Below are 22976 nucleotides of genomic sequence, written 5' to 3'. Positions count from 1 at the left end.
GTATATATTTACACGTGGATTTCATTACTCATGACAGTTTTACAACCTCATGAATTGTCAAACCATATGTCACTTTTCCTACTCCAAGAATTTTGGGCTTCAATTTCTTTTCTTTTTTAAAAAAAAAAATTTTTTATGATGACCACACCCTCTTTTTATGACATCACATGAATGAAGTCATATTATAATTGGAAAGTTCCTGGCCTTGATGTATAGAACAGGAAGCATTTATAGAGCAGAAATTGATATAATAATTTACAACATAATACAGTCTTATAAATAAATTGTAAAATTATTATATTACAATATGAATTAACAGACCATTTTAAGAAACATTTTTTTGCTTGAAAGCTTTTATTTTGAAAATATCACCACTTCCGTATTAGTAATGTTTCTGCCTTCACCTGTGTAATGCGTTAATCTGCTGGAAACGAAGTTTGTCAGCTGACCAACTGTTGAAATAAAATGTAGAATATAGTTTATCACAGCAACATTTTGTTAATGTTGTGTAACTCGTAAGAAGCGGCTGTTTTGCAGGTAACTATTTCCGGTAACTATTTCCGGTAACTTCGTCCATGACCAGGTTAGCTGTGTGTCTGCGCGAGCTATGTACAGATAGGTGATGAGATGGGATTGTGGATTAAATACTTTTATAACTGCTTTATTATTGTTCAGTTAGAGATCATTATAAAGAAACATGACACACACTATTCACAGCTTTTTCCCCCCCAACATCGATTGCATTGTTTGTAGGATTAGCATGCTAAAAGCTTGATGAGAATCAGCTGACTTTTCTCTAGAGTCGTTTTCTTTCTGAATTTTGTTCGTAAATCATATTTAAAGGTACAATAGGCGATTAAAAATATATCTAACTTGTACAAATAACCTGGAAGGTATTTAGGACGTGATAAAAATAATACTGGTTTAAGCCATGATCTCAGCACAAGTGTACTAATGGCTGAGAAAAGCAGTTTGGAAAACTGAATCCCGGTCCGGAAGCTTGTTTATGTTTGGATGTGCCTCCTGTCAATCATTTTATAGACACTGTGGGTCACTGTAGATCCTGGGGGCAGATATTAGTGAGCATGGCCAGGAATGGGTGGGGTTTAAGAGTTAAAAAAATAAATAAATAAATAAACAAACAAACACATAAATGAAAGTTGTATAATTAATGACCGGGTGGAATAAAGTGTTTTATTCTTCTTATATTACAACATTTTTTTTTTTTAAATTAAAGAGCAAAACATTGCATGTTTTATCTGTTTATGTTTAATGTTGTGGAATGTCTGAGAAATCACTCGGTTATCACTTGAAGCAATAACGTATTAGAACGTGTGTATTAATATAAACCTACTGTTCATGTTGAATGTTACTACTTGTGCTCTTGTACTAAATAATGCACGCATTCTGACCAATCAGATTCAAGAATTTGACCTGCTGTGGTATAAATTTGATTATTTGGTGACTTGCGTACACCTGAAGTTTTATTCTGCAATCAGGTTAATTGGATTGTGTAAACATGACACATTTATTGTAGTTATTAGATGGCCGTCAGTGCAGCTTGATATTAGATTCAACTGGTAAGATGAAAAGTTTTCTTGGTTGTTCTGGGGTTTGCGCTCAGGATTATTTCATGATGTTATTCCAGTAGCTTGAAAGGAAAATAGTTTGGTGAAGAGACGTGACACTGGCAGTATTCATTGCTGGAGTTGTTCTAACGGGAGTTGGAAATCTTATTGGAAAATAATCAGAAAAGTCTATATTGAATGTCACAGCTAATTGGTTATTGTGTCATAACATATAAGAGCCAATCAGGATTCAGTATGCAAATGCAGTCCATAATTTTTTTTAAACCAGAGGAAGAGTGTGGACATGTGTAAAGTACGAGCCTGTTAGTAAAAGCATATTAATAGAATAACATTTGTGTTCAATTGAAGTTCTATTGATTAATAACTTTAATTTAAAAAAAAAAAAAAGATGTTGACATGTCTTATAAGAAAATTCATATCAACTAGTGAAAAATATGTTTGGGCTTTAAAACGAGTTTTGCATACCTTTAGCAAGTGTGTTATTATAAAAAATAAAGACGCTTTGGTTAGCAGCATTACCCACAATGCTGCTGGAGGGTTTTATCTTTCATCGACATTGTAATTGGACACTGAGACAGAGCTTCCTAAAAAGCCTGATACTGCCTCGTAGAGTTATTATACCCAGACTGTGTAATTTAATTTTACTCCTAATATAGAAACCTATTTTTAAATGTGTTTGTGTGTGTGTGTGCATGTGTGTGTATCTCTTTTTTTTATGGAGACCACAGTACAGATTTATCCTTAAAGGGACATTTTGTTTGGTTGTTATGTGAAAAGTGGCTTTAACTGTAGATTTTATTTAAACAAAACCTTAAAATGTCCTGAGGTTGTGGTCTGAAATATCCCACAGTAATGGAAATCAGAGTTGCATATAACACACTATTGTAATCTAATTACTTTTTCTGATAACGCAGTAATGTAACGCATTACATTTAAAGTTGATGTAATTTGATTCGTTACTGATGTCAATAAAATTACGTTACTTGCGTTACAAATCTGTTGTTTAGAAAACAATATTAAGTAAAATGCATTTTTAAAATAAATCATGTTTTACTTGACTGCTAGGGGTGTAACCTGGCTTGGGCATTCGGGGCTGTAGCCCTGATTAATTCTCTACTTGGAACGGTTTGTCACTGCGTAACTGAACGTCAGTAAAAGAAGACAGCAGTGTTGTAATTTTATATCCTCAGTGAACTGAGGTGAGACCAATCAGACAGGGTTTTCAGGAAAATATGTTAAAATACTCGTGTCTTATTGGCTGACAGTCTCTCAATTCTGCCAAACGCTAGCTCACAGTCAGTGTGAGGAAAAATGGATACACGCCGATTAAAAAAATTTTAAAGCGGTTGAAACTGAAACACTATTTTCCTCTCATTCTGAGCAGGAAAACGAGGTGTGTAAATGTCTATATGAGTTCCAGTTTACATGAGCATTATTTGAGCAGAGCATAAGGAAAGATAATGTACTCTGCATGGCACTGTAGCAGCTAAACTCATACAATGAGAGCTTAGTTGTGCTTCCACTTGGCTAGCAAAACCAAACTAGCCTAGTTAGAAAAGTTTTATATTTTATCAGTGTGGTAGACCTACAAACAGTGGCAACACCCTAGGCAAGTTTTATGAAAAAAACAACTTTTTCTGATCATGTCATACATTGACGTGTGCTAAAATTACTGAAAGAACTACGAGTTTCACGTTGTCGTGTATTTTTGTAGGTTTGATAGTAACTTGAAAGTAAAGTCATTATTAGTAATGTAAGCAAATTATCATTTTAAAGTAGTAATTAGTAATCTGTAGTGGATTACTTTTTTTGAGTAACTTACTCAACACTGATAGAAATACAAAAGTGTGTGTGTGTGTTGGGGTAGAGAAAGGATAGAGGATAATAACCAGGAAATTGTGAACAAACAATTTAATCTTCACTCCGAAAACAAGCACGGAGTCTTGTACAGTCCAGTGACATTGAACAGCTTTTTCCCCCTCTGACTCATTTAGGATGAAGGAAGTTCTGTATAAATGTCAAACTTTTTTTTTTTTTTTTTTACTGTAGAAAAATACAGCTCTGAGAACAGAAACAATCAATTTTAGACAACTACTTAGGTGTACATTTACCTGTGTTCTGTTTATTAAGAATTTCATTCATTGTTAAACACGCATTGATGGATTGAATATGTCACAATAACTGCACACCCTGAAGTGTTTTATTCCTGTTATACCACAGCTGTTGTCAACGTTAAAATTCATTATTTATTAAAGAAAGCTGTCATACATTTTACCCATTTATAGCTATATTTAATGTTGTGGAACATCCATGAAAAAGTCTTTCCCTTCATTATAGCAGTTATAAACTGTCCGTCTTTGTTACAGCTTTACCTCTGACTGTTACCAAACACTGACACTGGAGACTCCGTCCAAAAATTGCTGAATAAACATGACTTTATCAGCAATTATACTTTCCTGAATAACATACGTTATAAGGCGTAGGTTATATGGACTGTCCGCCACGTTAGATCCTGTGTAGGGTGTTACCATAGAAACAACTCATTAGAATAAGTGCGTTAACATAAACCTGTGATTTGTCTTGCTATAATTTCTGTAACCTTCTGATTAATCAGATTGGGACTCGAGAACAGCGCTGTGGTATACAATGTTTTTACATTTTGACATTCGCTAAGTCCTGATGTTTTTATTTATTTTTGTTCTGGCAGAGCCACATGGCAGGCGTTAAAGTTTTCCTCGAGTCCCTTAGGAGGGGACTGAAGGTGGACTTGATTAAGGAAGTGGCCCGGCAGTACCCGTTCATCTGCTTCGTGCTTGTCTCCATGCTCTCCTCAACCATAATCCTCAACAGGTGAGTGAGACAAAAAAGGTGTGACGCTGCATTTGAAAATGTACGTACTGATTAAAATCACTGATTGCTTGAAATGACACAGAAACCCATAATCCAACAGAAACACAGAGACAGTTCTATAATAATGTATTTTGATCATTTGCTGTATATTTATGTTTTTTTTGTATACTTTTGTTATTTAAAATGATTGAAACTTTCAAATTCGCGATTCATAATTTTTTTTTTTATAGCACAGCGCGGTTGACTTCTCAAAAGTAGTTCCGGCTGTAACATGAACGACCGATTAATATTAATACACTTGTTCTAATACGTTATTGTTTCTGTACAGTCTCTCCAGGATTTTGCGATAGCAGGAATTAACGCAAGATCAAGCAAACTCCGCAATATTCGGAAGGGCTTGCAATTTTCAAAATTACTGTGGATTTTCCGCACATTTGGGCCAAGACGCATCACGTGACGTCATCACAACGTGCATGCCCTCTTCGATTGACATGCGTCAAACATGAATACAGATGAAAGGTCTCATTTACCAACCAACATCACTGCGAAAGACCATGCAAAACTATTTGTGCAATTGCAGTTTCGCCAATTCAAGTACTTTTCCGCACAAAAAAAACCCACATAAATCTGCAAGTTGCATAAATTTTTTTAAAAAGTCGCAGCATAATCAAGCATTTTTGGCCGTAACAATAGGGATGGGCAATATCTTATGGTTTGCGATACACCGGTAGAAATTCTCCCCACAATAAGAATTCATCTTCCCGCAATAATAACGATAAAGCATAGTTGATGGAGTATTTCTGTGTGCGACCCATTCGCAGCTCACTTGCAGAGCGAAAACAAGTATGGCGGAAGGCGGATAGGAAGTTGAGGAGTTTATCTATACTAATAATAAACTAATTTTAAAAAGTTGTTGTTGTTTGTTTAACACATAAAATTAACATCGTGGATTTAGTGAAGGTTTTAAAAAAAATTTTTTTGGAGACATTTTTTTAACCTTCATGGAATGACTCTCAGGTGTAAGCGCTTTGTAACAGACAAAGTTTCCCAGCACAGGAAAATGTTCATGACCGAGGAGTTTATACTTCCTGGTTTCTTGGTAAAAATGAGAAGCTGTGTTTTTTAAAAGAAAGAAAGAAGGAGAGAGAGCAGGGGATAAGGGAACGACTGTTGATTGCAGCTATGATGTAAGTGAGAACAGTAACTAATTTATCCCCCAGACTTTCCACGAGATTAAATCTAACCGTAAACTATTAACTCCTCAATGTTTCATTCATCAAGAAAATAAACATTGCAATCATCACAAATTGCTGTGATATAAACAGAATAACACACTCCAAGCTGTGCTGTTATATGACAATAATCCTCTTTGGGGTGGCATCATACACCACTGTGTGTTATTCTGTACATGGCAGCAGGTTTATATTAATGCACTTTAACTTTTCAGCTACGGGAAAGTCTAACACAGCGGATCTTATCTTCTTCTTCCTAGCGTTGTTCATGCGCTATGGCAGGGTCCGCTTGTCGGCACGTCTGCCTCCATTTGGATTGATCCAAGGCGTCTTCGGGGGTGGCATTCACGTGTTGCATGTCCTCCTTGATTCGATCCATCCATCGTTTCTTGGGTCTACTGCATGGTTGTCCTTGTTACAGCATATTCTTTGCTGCGTACGACATGTCCATACCAACTAAGCCTTCCTTCCCACATTTTTGCCACGATTGGTGCGACTCCCAGCCATCGTCGGACGTTGTTGTTCATGGCGTGGTCAAGTCGTTTTAGTCCGTGGCACCAGCGAAGCACTCGCATTTCCATCACGTGTAGGGGGCCTGCTTGTGCTTTGCTGTCGTTGGCCAACACTCCAATCCGTAGAGGGCGACTGGGCGCTCCACTGTCTTGTAGATCTCTAACTTGGGGCTTGGGGCATCGCACAGGATTCCAGTCTCCTGGCGCCATTTCATCTAGGTGTCATTGACATGGGCAAGAGCATCTGGTCTCCACTGCTGCATATGAGGGAACTTAGGTACTTGAATTTTTCCACTTTCTTCAGATTTTCTACACTGATGCTGATGGTTCCATCAGTTTGAGGGCTATATTTAATATATTCTGTCTTCTTGACATTCAATCAAAGTCCAAATTCGCCAAACCGTTCATTCCATTGGCGATTGGAGGTCAGATGTCACAGTGTCCATGCAGAGGATGAATAGGAGGGGCGAAAGTGCCGATCCTTGATGTACACCGACATTGATGGCGAAGGGAGGCGATGTTCCCACTGCATTGAACCACGCTGGTGACATTGTGGTAGAGTAGTTGGGTCCACTGGGCTTCAGGGACATTGTGGGATTGTAGGGCGTGCCAGATGAGTGCGTATGGGACGCAATCGAAGGCCTTTGCCATGTGGACGGGCTTGGTCTTCGCACGGTGCTTTTCCAAAAGCAGGCGAGCACCGTGGATGGTGTCCGTTGTTCCACTCCCTTTGACAAAGCCACATTGGTTCTGAGTGATTGAGACAATCTTGCGGAGCCTGGCATCGATAATCCATTCAAATATTTTCATGGCGTGACACAAGAGTCGGATTCACCGATAGTTTGAGCATTTGTTCACATCGCCCATGACCTTCCAGATGGGTACCGTGGTACTGGTTGTTCAAGCTGCTGGAGCCTCACCTTCGTCGATGATTCAATTGAAGAGGGCAGTGAGAGTCATGGCACCTTGGCAGTCGAGGATCTTCCACACCTCAGCTGGGATGTCATCTGGGCTGGTTGCCTTCCCATTTTTCTTCTTCTTTGTCGCTTCTTTGACCTCCTTGGTGGTAATTGGTGGCACAGGTCCAGAGACCAGACTGGTACTTTGGATCAGTGGGTGGTCAAGTTCCTCGTTTCTGATTTTGGAGAGGTAACCGCTCCATCGACGGAGGATAGCAGGTGGTTCTCGGGGGAGTCGATGATCTTCATCCTTCATGTGCTTGACTTGGCCGATGTCCTGAGTGGCTTGATGACGTGCATTGGCCAAGCGGTAGATTTTATTTTCTCCTTCCGTCGTGTTCAATTCCTCATACACGTGGTCGTAGTAATCAGTCTTGGCTGCCGCTACTGCTCGCTTAGCAGCTGATTTTAGCACCTTGTAACGCTGGAGCTCTTCATCGGTGCGGGTTTGGATCCACACTTACAACGCCAAACTTGCTTGTCGATGGCCCGTTTCCCTGGCTTCGTTTTCACAAGGATGGCAATCGCTGCAGCATGGACTTGTCCAACTAACAGCAGATCTTGTGCTTTGTATTTTTCACTAACATGACAAGCTGTGTGTGTGTGTACAGATTTCTTCGGTTATTGTGTACATCTCATACTAAATTGTTTCAGAAATTAAAACAATGTCTGAAAAATCCATTAAAAAATTAAAACAAAGGAAAACTGAGGAAACACAAAATACAGTTTAGAAATGATAATGCTATTTATTGAAGCAAAAAAATTATCCAATACCAACCGTGCCTGTGTGAAAATATATTTGCCCCCGAACGTACTAATTCCTCACATCTATGAAACTGCATTCATAATGGGGTTCAGCGAAGAGGCCAACCTTCCAAAATTCCTCTAAGAGCACAGCAGCGACTCATCCACGAAGTCACAATAGAGCCAAGGACAACATCAGAGGACCTACAGGAGTCTTTTACATCAATAAAGGTCAAAAAATGGCATCCATGGAAGAGTGACGAGGTAAAAACCGCTTCTAACCCAGAAGAACATTAGTCTGAATTTTGACAAAACACACCATGATGATCCTCAAACCTTTTGGAGAATATTCTGTGGATTGATGAGTCAAAAGTGGAACTGTTTGGAAGACAGGGGTCCCATTACGTCTGATGTAAACCAAACACTTAATTCCACAATAAGAACATCATACCTACAGTCAAGCATGGCGGTGGTAGTGTGATGGTGTGGGGATGCTTTGCTGCTTCAGGGCCTGGGTAACTTGCAGGAAATGAGGGAAATATGAATTCTGCTCTTTACCAGAAAATCCTAAAGGAAAATGTCCCATCTTCAGTCTGTAAGTTGAAACTCAAGCGCAACGTGATTATGCAGCAAGACAATGATCCAATGCATAGGATAAAAGCATATGATCCAAAGTCCCAGTCCTAGAAGTAAGTAAAAGACTGATCTCAGTTATCGGAAGAGTTTGGTTATTACTGCTGAAGGTGGCACAACTGGATTTTAAGTTTAAGGGGGCAATTCGTTCTTCACATTAGAGGTAGGTGTTGGCTAACCTTTTTTGCTTCAATAAAATAAATAAATACATAAACTGTATTGTGTGTTTACTCAGGTTGCCTTTGTTTTATGATGTATTTTGTTTGAAGATCTAAAACTATTTATTACAACATTTATACAAAAACAGAAGAAATCAGGATAGGGAAACCCCATTCTGAAAAAATTGCAAAAGAGAGATTTGTGAGCGAACAATTCTACACATGGGCACAGACTCGCCCAAACTGGACAGCTGAAGTCTGGAAAAAGGTCACCAGGTGATTTGTTTTGTAATCTTGTCCAGTTTGAGTGAGTCTGTGCCTATTATAGCTTCAGATTCCTGTTCTTGGCTGACAGGAGTGGAACCCAATGTGGTCTTCTGCTGTTGTAGCTCATCCACCTCAAAATTTGATGTTTTGTGCATGCGGAGATGCTTTTCTGCTCACCATGGTTGGAAAGAGTGATTATTTGAGTTACTATATCCTTCCTGGAAACTTGAACCAATCTGGCCTCTGACCTCTCTTATCAACAAGGCGTTTCCACCCACCCACTCAATGTTTTTTTTGTTTTTCGCACCATTCTGTGTAAACTCTAGAGACTGTGGTGTGTGAATATCCCAGTCAGCAGTTTATGAAATACTCAAACCAGCCCTTCTGGTACCAACATCCATGCCATGGTTAAAGTCGCAGAGATCACACTTTTTCCCCATTCTGATGTTTAATGTGAACATCAGCTGAAGCCCTTGACCTGTATTTGTATCATTATATTAAGCCTTTTGCTGCTGCCACGTGGTTGGCTGATTGGATAACTGCATAAATGTGCGGGTGTTCCTAATAAAGTGGACGATGAGTCTATAGCTGCTATAACGTGAGTGATTAAAAAAAAAAACTTTCATGTGGAGTCCACATTAGATATATCCATAACTATAAACAGATAAAAAACATATTTAATAAATAAAATTAGTTGTAGTTTGTAAATTGCTGTTGGAATAAGCCCCTGCAGGTTGTGCTGTTATAGGGAAAATAATCAACATTGGGGTGGGAACAGTTACTCCAATTTTGTGTCACCACATCGTCATTGATTATTTTCCTGTAACAGCATGTCCCCCAAGTGTTTCATTCCTTACATACTAACTTTAATGACTTGAAATACAGTGAATAATTATTTATATTAATTTATAGACTGTTAATAAGTTTTACAAATTCTCCTTTCCTCTGTAGATATATCCATGTCCTGTTGATATTTTGGTTTTTCCTGGCTGGAGCAATCACCTTCTACTGCTCGCTGAGTCCCGACAGCCTGGTGCCAAACGTCCTGATTTCCATAACGACTAAGGATAAAGTAAGAGCCTGCGTTTAGAAGTTCATTCCTCGTTATGGAGAAACATTGGGAAAATTGACCTGTTACTGTCTTTCTCTCTCTCTGTGTGTGTGTGTGTGTGTGTGTGTGTGTGTGACACAGCAGCAGGAGCAGCAGGAGCTCTTCCCACAGGGCCACAGTTGTGCAGTTTGTGGGAAGAACAAGTGCAAACGACACAGGTAGAGTATTACACGTTGTTGTTCAAGCACAGAGCAGCGGTGAACATTTCTGTTTATTCATTTAATACAGACCTGTTACGCAGTAAGATAAAAGTGATGCACGTTCTACAAGTGTGTACCCCGTGAAAGTTGATAAATCCCACACCTTCCAAATTGCTCTGCTCTTGCACTGCCCTGCCACGCTCATTTGCATAAAGAAACGCCCTTAAACTGCCATATATGGTAAACAGTTTCTCTTTGATAAAGCCTAAAAAGCCTAAAAACCCTAGAACTGCACTGATGCAGTTTTTAAAAATCAACTGATGAGCCACTCTTCAAGAGTTTCTTGCGCTTCTTAAAAACAGTTTTGTTTTTTTTTGGCAAATCTTCAGGCAATGTATCATCTTGATCAGTCTTTGTTATGAGCACCGATATGAGTGATTACACTGATATGATTGACAGTAAGTGTGATGTAATCAGTTTACCTTGATTACACTTTTCTACCACTAAGGATTTGGGCGTACACAAGGTCTGGAGTAGTTTTAAATATACACACATCATTACACACAAGAAAAACATGCACTAGAGGTTGACCGATTGATCGGTTTTGCCGATTAATCGGCACTGATAACGGACTGCTGAAACATCAGTCATCGACAAAAATCCACACTGATAGTTCTTCCCAGTTGCGTCCATTGCAGGAGTGGCTGAGAAGGTTCCGCTGTCTGCTTGTACAGTACGAGAGCGGCCTCTAGAGGCAAAATAAAAACTGCTGATGTTGGCAAATTTTGTTGCATTATTTCAAGTGTTTTTGATTCATTTTACACGTCTCTATTTTCATTTGTTATTTGGAGTGTTATTTTTTTGGTTCAGTTTGGATTTTATTTATTTTTATGTTTATTAATAGTTAATATATATTAATATTTATATATATATTTCATTAAAAAAAGTCTAGTGCATTTTCATGGTACAGTCAGTACTGTTTATTTCTGTAATAAAGTTCAGCAACATTTTACTTTGAGTGTTATGTTCTCATTCAGTATTCATTTTAAAACTATCAAGAACTACAATTAATGACATTTTAGAGGTGTCTATTCTAATTCATGTATTTCAAATTAATTATATGCATCATGATATACAACAATGTATTTGTTAAATATATGTATTAGGGCAAAATGTACATATGTTGACATTTCTTAGTAAATTTCTAACATTCTATGTTTCAAAGTATCACGATATCACTAATAATAATAATAATAATAATAATAATAACAACACAATGCCCTTTAATTACTTTTATCTATAGACCAGCTCTTCTTCTGGAAAACTACCAGCCATGGTTAGGTTTGAAGGTGCACTCGAAGGTGGACGCTTCCATCGGAGAGGTATGCCCTCTACCCACTTCTAGGTCCATTCATTCAGCACTGTAATGAGTACTGATAAAATCTTGTCCTGGTGTCCAGGTGTTGGAGTTGGTCCTAGAGAACTTTGTGTATCCGTGGTACAGGTACGACACAATCAAATATTCACTGTTCTGTATTTTTCCCTGGAGAGGGAATCTTTTCCACATGTTTAGCAGTGTTTTTGTGTGATCGCTGGGCTACTGCCTCCTCTGTAGTTAACCTGTGTCGGGATTTTGTGTTGTTCAGGGATATTACAGATGATGAGGTGTGTGTGGACGAACTCAGGCAGACGTTTCGTTTTTTCGCCTCCGTTCTGGTTCGGCGAGTCCAGAAGGTGAGCAGCAGGTTCTGTGAAATGATGCTTCAGAAAATGAGATGTCCTATCAATTCATTAAATTAGGTAAATTCATTACAATTCATTAAATTAGGTAAATTCATTAGACTTCTTTCAATAAAAACAACTAAAAACATAATTATGTTAATAATGTAACAATAATAGCGTAATATATATGAATGTTAAATAAAATCAAGTAGTAATGATATTGGTTACATTAACTTTAAATAAACCACAACTAATGTTAAGTAATTAATGCTCGTGATGACGATTTTGATTTTGCAGTGTAAAATGTATGTGATGCTGGGTGCCAATATTTAATTCAACTAATTATAACCATTTGTAGTACTCCTGTAGGAATGTAATTACTAATGTGGATTTGTTTAGTTAGGGGTGAAATAAACATGCAGCTAAGTTTAGTTTGACATCAATTAATAAGTGTGTTAGCGCCTTGTTAATCTGTTAAGTACTGTAGTGTTCGTTAAACGAACCTTAATGCAAAATATTACACAATGAATAATTATTATATGAAAATAAATGTCATAAGCAGTGGTCATAATGTAACAACAGAGCATATAACAACATACCAGTTATTTGTAAATACATTTTGTATAATAATTAAGAAAAAGTGAGAGGAAGAAAGAATTATTTAATATATTTCGTAAAATCTTTCAATTTTGTAATGCGTTTCTTTATTGTTCTGGCTATATACAGTTCTTATTACATGATAAAAGTTAATTTCTTGTGATTTTCTTTCATTTCTGTCCAGGTGAACGTTCCATCAGCCGTCACTGGCAAAATGATGAAAGCAGCCATGAAGCACATAGAGATTGCTGCCAAAGCACAGCAAAAAGGTCAGTCATGTGACTTAGTGTAAATATAAATATAATATGGTAACATGTTTGTATTTTCTAATAACGATGTTAGTGATGAGTTGGGTTTTTGTGTGCGTGTGTGGACAGTGGATAAAAACCGGCCCCTGCAGCGGGTGGCGCTAGAGGAGTACGGCGCAGATCTGCACGTGGCTCTACGCAGTCGACGAGATGAGCTGCTCTACTTACGGAAGCTCACAGAGATGCTCTTTCCATATGTCATGCCTCCTAAAGCTACTGACTGCAGGTGCAGAACACATACACGCGCACACACGCACACACGCACGCGCACACACACGGCACTCGAACGAGGTTTCTTCCCCCCAAACATTTCACACATTGTACATAAACTCCTGAAAGTTAGCACAATGTGAAATGTTGTTTATTTCCTTTAAATAGTGTTTTGTGAACATTCTGAAGAGGCGATAATGTGCTGCAAAGAGCTCCAGAGACACATCATTCATGCTGATAATATGCTTCTGTCACTCTTTTTGCATCCTCTCCATCACCAAGCCAAGAATTTTTCTACCTCAGCCAAGACAATTCTGAAATAGTGTGTGTTTTTCTTTTGTGCTATACAACAGGTTCACTTAAAAACAGGCGGCTCGAATCCCCACCGCATACACACACATACACACCTGCGACTGACATCTGTTGTCTAAAGCTAATTCATACTTAAACCTCGGTAACCACAACGAAATATGTTTGCTTCTTTTTTTTCTTTTTTTATGTAATCTGTAAAAACATGTGTATATACATCTGTATATTGTTCATTCTTGACTATCGTGTGAGTGTGAGGACATTTGACACTGTCCTAAAGCCCTTAGGTCAGTTTTTGCTTTCTTCTCAAGTATTCAACTTTTTTTTTTAAATCCAGGAAGTACATAAGTGATATCAGGAAGGAATTAAACTGTAATAGGACAAAGATCAATGACTGGGTGATGTGATGCAGTCTGACAGGAAGTTATTATAAAAAATATGTGCTTAAAGTCCCCATGAAAACAAAATCAAAGTTTTGTAGCTTTTAGTATGAATATGTCAGGATATCTTTAATATATGCATAGGGCGCACGGTGGCTTAGTTGGTAGCACGTTTGCCTCGGGCGTTCGATTCCCACCGTGGCCCTGTGTGTGCGGAGTTTGCATGTTCTCACCATGCTGCCGGGGTTTCCTCTGGGTACTCCGGTTTCCTCCCCCAGTCCAAAGACATGCATGGTAGGCTGATTGGAGTGTCTAAAGTGTCCGTAGTGTATGAATGGGTGTGTGAATGTGTATGTGATTGTGCCCTTCGATGGACTGGCACCCTGTCCAGGGTGTACCCCGCCTTGTGCCTGATGCTCCCTGGGATAGGCTCCAGGTTCCCCGTGACCCTGAAAAGGAGTAAGCGGTAGAAGATGGATGGATGGATGGATGGAAGATATATGCATATAAAATTTACAGTCTCTCTCTACTGCCAATAAGGATCAGTAGTTTTGATGACATCATTCTGTACTTCGGCTTCACATCAGATTTTCTGTCCAATCAAATGCTGTCTAGAATCTGAAGTGTCCTGCCCCCAACATTACAACGGTTTAGCCGGGTTGTGAGGTAAACTGAACGCCATTTTCTGTTTAAAAATGGGGAGGGGCTACTCTATACGTCTCGCCCTGACTTCCTGATTAAGTGGAAATTACGTCGACACGTCGAATAACGCTGCATGTTTTAAGGCTCTTCATGGGGACTTTAAGTGTTTTATTTTTCTTACACACAGAAAACACTGACCATATTTCAATTATAGAATGACATGTGAATCTTTATAAGCAAAAGATGTTTGTGTGTGTGTGTTCACTAGTGCTTTTATTTTTTGTTTTTGAGTCAGCATCCTGCTTTTTAAAATGTCAGCCCTCATTTTCACACCAGCAATCTGCATCAGCTGGATATTATGTGTCACAGCTGGGGCAGTGGTGGCTTAGCGGTTAAGGCGCTGGGTTACTAGCCCCAGCACTGCCAAGCTGCCACTGTTGGGCCCTTGAGCAAGGCCTTTAACCCTCTCTGCTCCAGGGGGCGCTGTATCATGGCTGACCCTAAGCTCTGACCCCAGCTTCCTTATAGGCTGCGGTATGCAAAGAAAAGAATTTCACTGTGCTCTTCTGTATATGTGACCAATAAAGACTCATTATTATTATTATTATTATTATTATTATTATTATTATTATGAGCTGAGACAGTTGCTCCTGTCAGCAGTGAGTTTTATGTGTAAACTGTAATGACTGTTCAAGAAATGTTAGAGGGATCTGTGATGAAACGTTATTCTGTGCTGTTCCACTTTTAGATCTCTGTCTCTGCTGATTCGAGAAGTCATGACCGGCTCTGTGTTTCTCCCAACCATGGACTTCATGGCCGACCCGGTACGTAAAGAAGGGCGCATCTAAACAAAGTGTTTTCACACTTGTGCTTTTGCACCAAGACTCCAATCCACCTGAAAAAGTTTGCTTCGAATGAACTCCTCTGTGGTATATGCAATCCGCTTCTGTGACCAGACGCTAAATGATAACCTTCACAACAAACAAGAAACGTATAAAATGTATAAAGAAAAAGAAGAAATTATGAAAGGAGGAATTATGTTTCTGGAGAATAGCAGTTTTGACTCAAGGGCTTCATCTGAACTGTCAGTCAGTGCCCAGCGAAAGTAATGAACTAAATAATGCAATTTGTAAGGAATAAAATATTTGGAGACATGCTGTTATAGGAAATTAATCATGTTTGATGTGGCTCAAAGCAAAGAAGAGTTACTATTATCACTCTAAACATCATGTCCCAAAGTGTTTCTTTCCTCTTATACCTCAGCAACTTGATATTGTTAACAATAACGACCCATTACTTTTTATCCCTTTATAGTTACATTTAACATTGTGGAATGTCCGCAAAAGAAGTTAAATCCTGTTATCGCTCACATTATAATAACTATAAACAGTCAACCTCCCTCACCAGCCTCTTTGTTTGTAAGTTTAAATAAAACAACTCCACTTGTCATGTCATCAAAGGAACCACAAAGCACAAAGTCGTCCGCCCCGAAGACTTTTACATGGCGGAAGACATAAAAGAATACAGCTTTACCTCTAACTGTTACAAAGTTCTGACTCTGGAGACTCCTTCCATAAATGTTATGTAAACATCTCCTCAAAGATAACTTCAACATATCAGCTTTTAAAATTGATTTATGTGGCATATCTGCCATGCAAGTCCCAAGTGCTACTTGTTGCTATAGAAACAATAACACATGGAAAAACATATTTGTATATATACATAAAAAACACTGTGGTGCAAACATTAATAATATGGAACAGGAATTTACAGATTGTCTCCCATTTGGTAAAGATCTCCCACACACACAGCAAAAGTGTCACGAATTTGCACAATTGACCGACAGTATAACGAAATTCGTCTTTGTCAAAACAAACCTGCGCTGATCGCTCATCAGGCAAAGGTTTTGATGTTGGAACGTTGTTTTCTTTTAATGGAGCAACGAGGCTAACGTAGCTGATACGTAGGAACGTTTCTATTAAAATGTAACATGCCTTATGTAGACTACATGTCTAAATCATCACACATTTACCTCAAGGTTATTTATTGCTCATGACACCGTAAGGCATGTATGTATCTATTAAACAATGTTACCCAGCTAAAAACAGTAGCAGTGGTTCCTTCCTGAAGCTGGGGTCATGGTGTGGTGTCACTCACCTAATATATGACTATATGAATATACAGTACTTACAGTTTGGTTTTGTATATTTACAGCCAATGCTCTGCTAATCTGGTAGCTATAAGCTTACATCGGCCGAAACTAAAGAAGCAAACTCCAGGCATTTAAACTTGTCTTGACTACATTCGGTGTGAATATGAATAGTGTGTGAATTTTATTCTTGGCTGAATGAACATTTCCTGATGAGAAACATGAGAACCGGGTTCAGACGTTCCAAATATATTCCAGTTTACAGCATTGTGCAGATTGATAATTTCCCTTTATTGTCTAGATCATCATGAGAAACAGAACTCTATAAGAATTAAAGCTAATGTAGAGCATATGGCAGTTTGAATCCCTTCCACTATATGAGACACATATTTCTTTTTTTTCCTCCCTAGTTGCATTTTTTGTAGTCTTCATAATCTCTACCATTTATATTCATTCGAGATTGAATATACTGTGCATACACTGTGCACGATTTGCGATTGAATTTATTTTCCTACTTCCTTTCCAGGATACGGTGAACCACATGGTACTCCTGTTCATCGATGACACTCCTGTGAGTGATTTTAGATTTACCTGACACTTAGACCTGCTGATCTAGTTCAGATTATGTGTGTGTGTGTGTGTGTATATATATATATATATATATATATATATATATATATATATATATATTAAAGATACCTGGAGTTGTTTTTGTTCCGTTCTGATAAATCAAATGACATCTTATTAAATAAATAGCAGGCTTAGCTACCTATCTACACTTGATTTACATAAATAACAAAAAAGGTGCAATTAATTTCTCAACATTTATTCAAACCTAGCGAGGAGGAGGCTGTTTGTTTTAGCTTTGTCGCCTGAATATCGAGAAGGATTTACAGCATAAGCTATATAACGTAAGCCCTATGTGAATCTGACACGGGAAACCAGCAAATGTTATTGCGTAAGAAGCAAAGCATTTGGGTACTGTTTTAGGTGTGGTGTGACAGTTACTGTACATCTAATGATGTGGAGTTACTGTTGCCAACCTGAAGTTGATTATTTTCCAGTCACAGCGCATCCCGAAGTGTTTTATTCCTCTTACGTCGCAGCAATTCGACAACAATTACATTTTGAAAATATTACTATAGAAATGATGATATATTATTACGAAGAGTGCATTAATATAAACCTTGCAGCTGGAACTACTGTCAGAGCTTCTGTTACAGACAATTAACAACTAAGGACACATGAAGAACTAGAACAACGTCCATAAATTCATAGGTTTTCGGGAAATCTTCAGGTCACGCTTACAATATATTGCTTAACTATAGAAATGAGCTTCTCATCTGTGAGTCTTTTGTCTTGTTTCGTTGTTAGCCTGAGCCAGCAACTGAGCCTCCATCTGCCCTGGTGCCCTTCCTACAGAAATATGCAGACTCGCGCAACAAACATCCCTCTGTAAGTCCAGCGAGATAGCAAGTCCTTGAAATGTATATCTGGGGTATTTAGTGACATCAGTGGTTAGATTTTTATTTAGTCCTTCCCTGAGTAAGCTATTTCACATAACAGATGTGTACATATAGTCCACAAGACACAATAATAACTGAATTTACACAAATGAACCAGTTCAAAAGTTTACACACGCTTGATTTTTAATACTGTGTGTCGTTACCTGGATGATCAACGACTGTTTTTATGTTTTGTGAGAGTTGTTCATGAGTCCCTTGTTTGTCCTGAGCAGTTAAACTACCCACTGTTCTTCAGAAAAATCCTCCAGGTCCTGCACATTCTTTACTTTTCCAGCATCATCTGCATATTTGAGCCCTTTCCAACAGCGACTATATGATGTTCAGATCCATCTTTTCACACTGAGGACTCATACACAACTATTACAAAAGGTGCAAACGTTCACTGATGCTCAAGAAGGCAACACGATACGTTAAGAGCCGGGGGGGGCGGGTGTAAACTTTTGAACTGGATGATCGGTGTAAATTGTTATTTTGATTAAAAAAAACTTTGTTTTTTTTTCATTTACTGTATTACTGCCCCTCAGAACTACATAAGATATTTACATGCTTCCAAAATACAAAATAATAACAAGGTGTAGGCAAATTTATGACCTGTGTGTGTTAGGTGCTGAAGCTGGACCTGAAGGAGATCCGTGAGCAGCAGGATCTGTTGTTCCGCTTTATGAGTTTCCTCAAACAGGAGGGAGCCGTGCATGTGCTGCAGTTCTGCCTTGCTGTGGGTGAGTGTGTACGCATAATGTCCGACATCCTAAGTGTGAGTGTACGCTTTGGAAGGGAAGTGCAGTAAAAACAGAAATGAGTGTGTCGGTCTAGTGGTTAACGATATGGAGATTTAGGCATTACAACTTTGGGATCACCTTTAGCTCCAGTGTGACTGTGTGAGTATCTACCCAACATCTCAACACACATATGCACAAACCACATACGTTTCTGTGTTTAAATCGAGGATAGCCTCAGCTTCGGATACTCCACCACAAAGGCCCACTGAGATACTTATTATACACTTCTCTGGCCACAAGCTTCAGAATCCGAAGTTGCAGTATGTTATATAAAGACCATGCTAATTGTGCACAATGTATCGCTCTTAATTTGTAGGTTTTGATTAATATTTTCATAACAATATTTATTTGTTGTGTGTTTGTGTGTGTGTGTAGAGGAGTTCAACGATAAGATCTTGTGTCCGGAGCTGAGTGATTCTGAGATGCGCTCCCTGCATGGCGAGGTACAGAAGATCTATGTGACCTATTGCCTGGAGGAGAGCATCGACAAGATCAGCTTCGACCCCTTCATCATCGAGGAAATCCGCAACAGTGAGTGCATCTATACGCGGTTTTAAATTGATATGCTTAAATAACACGACATGATTAATTGTTTCTCCCAGAACAGCTTCAGTGGAATATAGTTCCTGCAAGTCTCTGGAACTGAACACGAAGGATGAACACCATTCTTGCAAAAAGATATTCTTTTAGTCTGCGCTTTGATGATCGTGATGTTACTCAATAACCTCATTAGTTTTCATTTCTGATCTGGCACCCAGTCTGTCATATGAGTAGTGTTTTTCCTCACAGTCATATTACACTCTGTTCCTTGCTGCCAGATTTCTATTACATAATATAATCACATGCTTTCAAGCTCTCAGGTGTGTCATGGCAAAATCTCAGAAATTGTAGCTACTGTGTGGTTGGAACCAACCGATTCACGTGATTGGGTGCAATTTGCCTCATTAGTTTCCGTTTCTAACCGTTCCTGTTTCTCATGAAACTTCCAGGGAAAGAGTTGTTATAGTTGTTGATGTATAAAAGCATCCTTTGAAAGGACAGGAGCATTGTCATTAACTAACCGTTCACAATCATTTACGAGAACAGTTCCTCGTTTATTATTCCTGCATGATGAAAAATGCACTGTTCTGCACTGCTTGAGTGAAAAGCAGCAAAGGGATGAACCGATGAAATACCGATCATTTTACACACCAAAAATGATACTTACGGTTCGGAAGGAATTCCTTCATAGTGAACGCAAATCTGTGATTATGAGCCCCGCCCCCAAACAAGCTATAGTTAAGAATATAGAAGCTGTGGACAACAGTTATCAGTCCAGAATGGTGAAGATGGCATGTATATTTCTCTGAGGTTTTCACGGCATCATTAAAGGCTGTAATGGAAAAATAAAACGAGTATGAAAAGACATAACTGTAGTTCTCTATGAATTTAATTTGACATCTACATATGCTCACTCACTCAGTCACTGTCGATTCCTCTTGTTTGTTGTCTTCTGTCACTCTTTTCATTTTTTGCCTTATTTTTTTCCCCTCTTTTCCCGTGCTCTGTCTATTTTCTCTATGTAGTTGCGGAGGGACCGTACCCAGGAGTAGTGAAACTGCAGAAGATGCGATGTCTCTTTGAGGCCTATGAGCACGTCCTGTCCTTGCTGGAGAATGTCTTCACTCCGATGTTTTGCCACAGTGATGAGGTTATCAATACAGAGTCGTCTTCTTCTTCATTAGAACAGTATTTTACACAAAGCCTTTCAAGGTTTATTTTACAGTGTACCGGTGTTTTTTCACTGGAATAAAATGGTCAATAATATCATTTATTTCAATTATTTCTGGGACAATATATCATTCAACAAAAGCAGTTATCATGACAGGCCTAGAATTATATAGTATGCCTAGGTACAACACAAACATTTATAGTGTATTAAATCATCTTTAAAGCATAAAAAAAAAAATCATGGATCAGAAATGTTTTTTTTTTCTACTTGTAACTGAAGTGTAGACACCATAGAGATCCATCCAGATCAGATTTCTGTATGTTATGAATGTGATTGAGCAGCTTGTGGATGCAGAATAAAATGTTGGAACAGTAATGACACTCCCTGCACCAACAAGCTTAACTAGGATCAACACAACAACTTTTATAAAATGTCCCTTTCTTTTCTTTGTGGTACAGCGTTGTCTGTCCACACCCTCTATTATACATTGGTAGTCACTAATGTACGCGTAAACTCCTGGGTGTGAATTTCTAGTGCTTTGGGAGTGATGATGATAAATTGTTTTGGCTGTTGCTCTTTCTCAGAATCAACACCTGTTGTATGAGAAAATTGCGCAAACTTATAAATAGTTTCCACTCTTTAATTGTCCATCTGTCACTGTTTTTCCAGTATTTCAGATACCTGCTGTGTGGCGTAGAATCTCCTCCTAGAAATGCTAAACTAAACAGGTATGTGTGTATATATATGTGTGTGTGTGTGTGTGTATGTATACAGTGCATCTGGAAAGTATTCACAGCGCTTCACTTTTCCCACGTTTTGTTATGTTACAGCCTTATTCCAAAATGGACTAAATTCATTATTTTCCTCAAAATTCTACAAACAATACCCCATAATGACAACATGAAAGAAGTTTGTTTGAAATCTTTGCAAATTTATTAAAAATAAAAATCCTGTTTCCACTGATCATCCTTGAGATGTTTCTACAACTTGATTGGAGTCCACCTGTGGTAAATTCAGTTGATTGGACATGATTTGGAAAGGCACGCACCTGTCTATATAAGGTCCCACAGTTAACAATGCATGTCAGAGCACAAACCAAGCCATGAAGTCCAAGGAATTGTCTGTAGACCTCCGAGACAGGATTGTATCGAGGCACAGATCTGGGATTTCTGCATCATTGAAGGTCCCAATGAGCACAGTGGCCTCCATCATCTGTAAATGGAAGGTTTGGAACCAGCAGGAGAAGGGCCTTAGTCGGGGAGGTGACCAAAAACCCGATGGTCACTCTGACATAGCTCCAGCATGTCTCTGTGGAGAGAGGAGAACCTTCCAGAAGAACAACCATCTCTGCAGCACTCCACCAATCAGGCCTGTATGGTAGAGTGGCCAGACGGAAGCCACTCCTCAGTAAAAGGCACATGACAGCCCACCTGGAGTTTGCCAAAAGGCACCTGAAGGACTCTCAGACCAAAGATTGAACAAAGATTGAACTCTTTGGCCTGAATGGCAAGAGGAAACCAGGCACCAGTCATCACCTGGCCAATACCATCCCTACAGTGCAGCATCATGCTGTGGGGATGTTTTTCAGTGGCAGGAACTGGGAGACTAGTCAGGATCGAGGGAAAGATGAATGCAACAACGTACAGAGACATCCTTGATGAAAACCTGCTCCAGAGCGCTGTGGACCTCAGACTGGGGCAGAGGTTCATCTTCCAGCAGGACAACGACCCTAAGCACACAGCCAAGATAACGAAGGAGTGGCTACAGGACAACTCTGTGAATGTCCTTGAGTGGCCCAGCCAGAGCCCAGACTTGAACCCGATCGAACATCTCTGGAGAGATCTGAAAATGGCTGTGCACCGACGCTCCCCATCCAACCTGATGGAGCTTGAGAGGTCCTGCTAAGAAGAATGGGGGAAACTGCCAAAAAATATGTGTGCCATGCTTGTAGCATCATTCTCAAAAAGACTTGAGGCTGTAATTGGTGCCAAAGGTGCTTCATCAAAGTATTGAGCAAAGGCTGTGAATACTTATGTACATGTGCTTTTTTGTTTTTTATTTTTTAAATTTGCAAAGATTTCAAACAAACTTCTTTCACGTTGTCATTATGGGGTATTGTTTATAGAATTTTGAGGAAAATAATGAATTTAATTGGAATAAGGCTGCAACATAACAAAATGTGGGAAAAGTGAAGCGCTGTGAATACTTTCCGGATGCACTGTATGTGTGTATATGTGTGTGTGTGTGTGTGTGTGTGTGTGTGTGTGCTTGTGTATACAGTGTCTCACAAAAGTGAGTACACCCCACACATTTTTAAAAATATTTGATTATATCTTTTCATGTGACAACACTGAAGAAATGACACTTTGCTACAATGTAAAGTAGTGAGTGTACAGCTTGTATAACAGTGTAAATTTGCTGTCCCCTCAAAATAACTCAACACACAGC

General features: G+C 38.8%; 1 protein-coding gene across 7 annotated transcripts in view; it reads left to right on the top strand.

The window, feature by feature from the left end:
• Positions 1-404: 404 nt before the first annotated feature.
• snx14 (sorting nexin 14) overlaps positions 405-22976 on the top strand; it is a 39871-nt gene continuing 17299 nt past the window's right edge. For 4 of the 7 annotated variants that reach the window (XM_053645753.1, XM_053645734.1, XM_053645761.1 and 1 more), the window contains exons 1-16: positions 405-537; positions 4297-4439; positions 9896-10016; positions 10137-10213; positions 11499-11577; positions 11656-11699; positions 11842-11929; positions 12699-12783; positions 12892-13048; positions 15112-15187; positions 17039-17083; positions 17887-17967; positions 18643-18757; positions 19193-19348; positions 20383-20507; positions 21198-21256. In XM_053645753.1, the coding sequence (XP_053501728.1) occupies positions 4303-4439; positions 9896-10016; positions 10137-10213; positions 11499-11577; positions 11656-11699; positions 11842-11929; positions 12699-12783; positions 12892-13048; positions 15112-15187; positions 17039-17083; positions 17887-17967; positions 18643-18757; positions 19193-19348; positions 20383-20507; positions 21198-21256 (1445 nt within the window). In that variant the 5' untranslated portion in view covers positions 405-537; positions 4297-4302. Of the gene's footprint in view, positions 538-4296; positions 4440-9895; positions 10017-10136; positions 10214-11498; positions 11578-11655; positions 11700-11841; positions 11996-12698; positions 12784-12891; positions 13049-15111; positions 15188-17038; positions 17084-17886; positions 17968-18642; positions 18758-19192; positions 19349-20382; positions 20508-21197; positions 21257-22976 lie in introns of those variants that run through there. The other 3 variants (XM_053645743.1, XM_053645726.1, XM_053645770.1) reach the window with 2 other exon arrangements.

Source organism: Ictalurus furcatus, chromosome 2 (assembly GCF_023375685.1).
Source record: "Ictalurus furcatus strain D&B chromosome 2, Billie_1.0, whole genome shotgun sequence".
NCBI lineage: Eukaryota > Metazoa > Chordata > Actinopteri > Siluriformes > Ictaluridae > Ictalurus > Ictalurus furcatus.
Note: the sequence above shows the minus strand (reverse complement) of the source record. Positions and strands in the feature narration are given on the sequence as shown.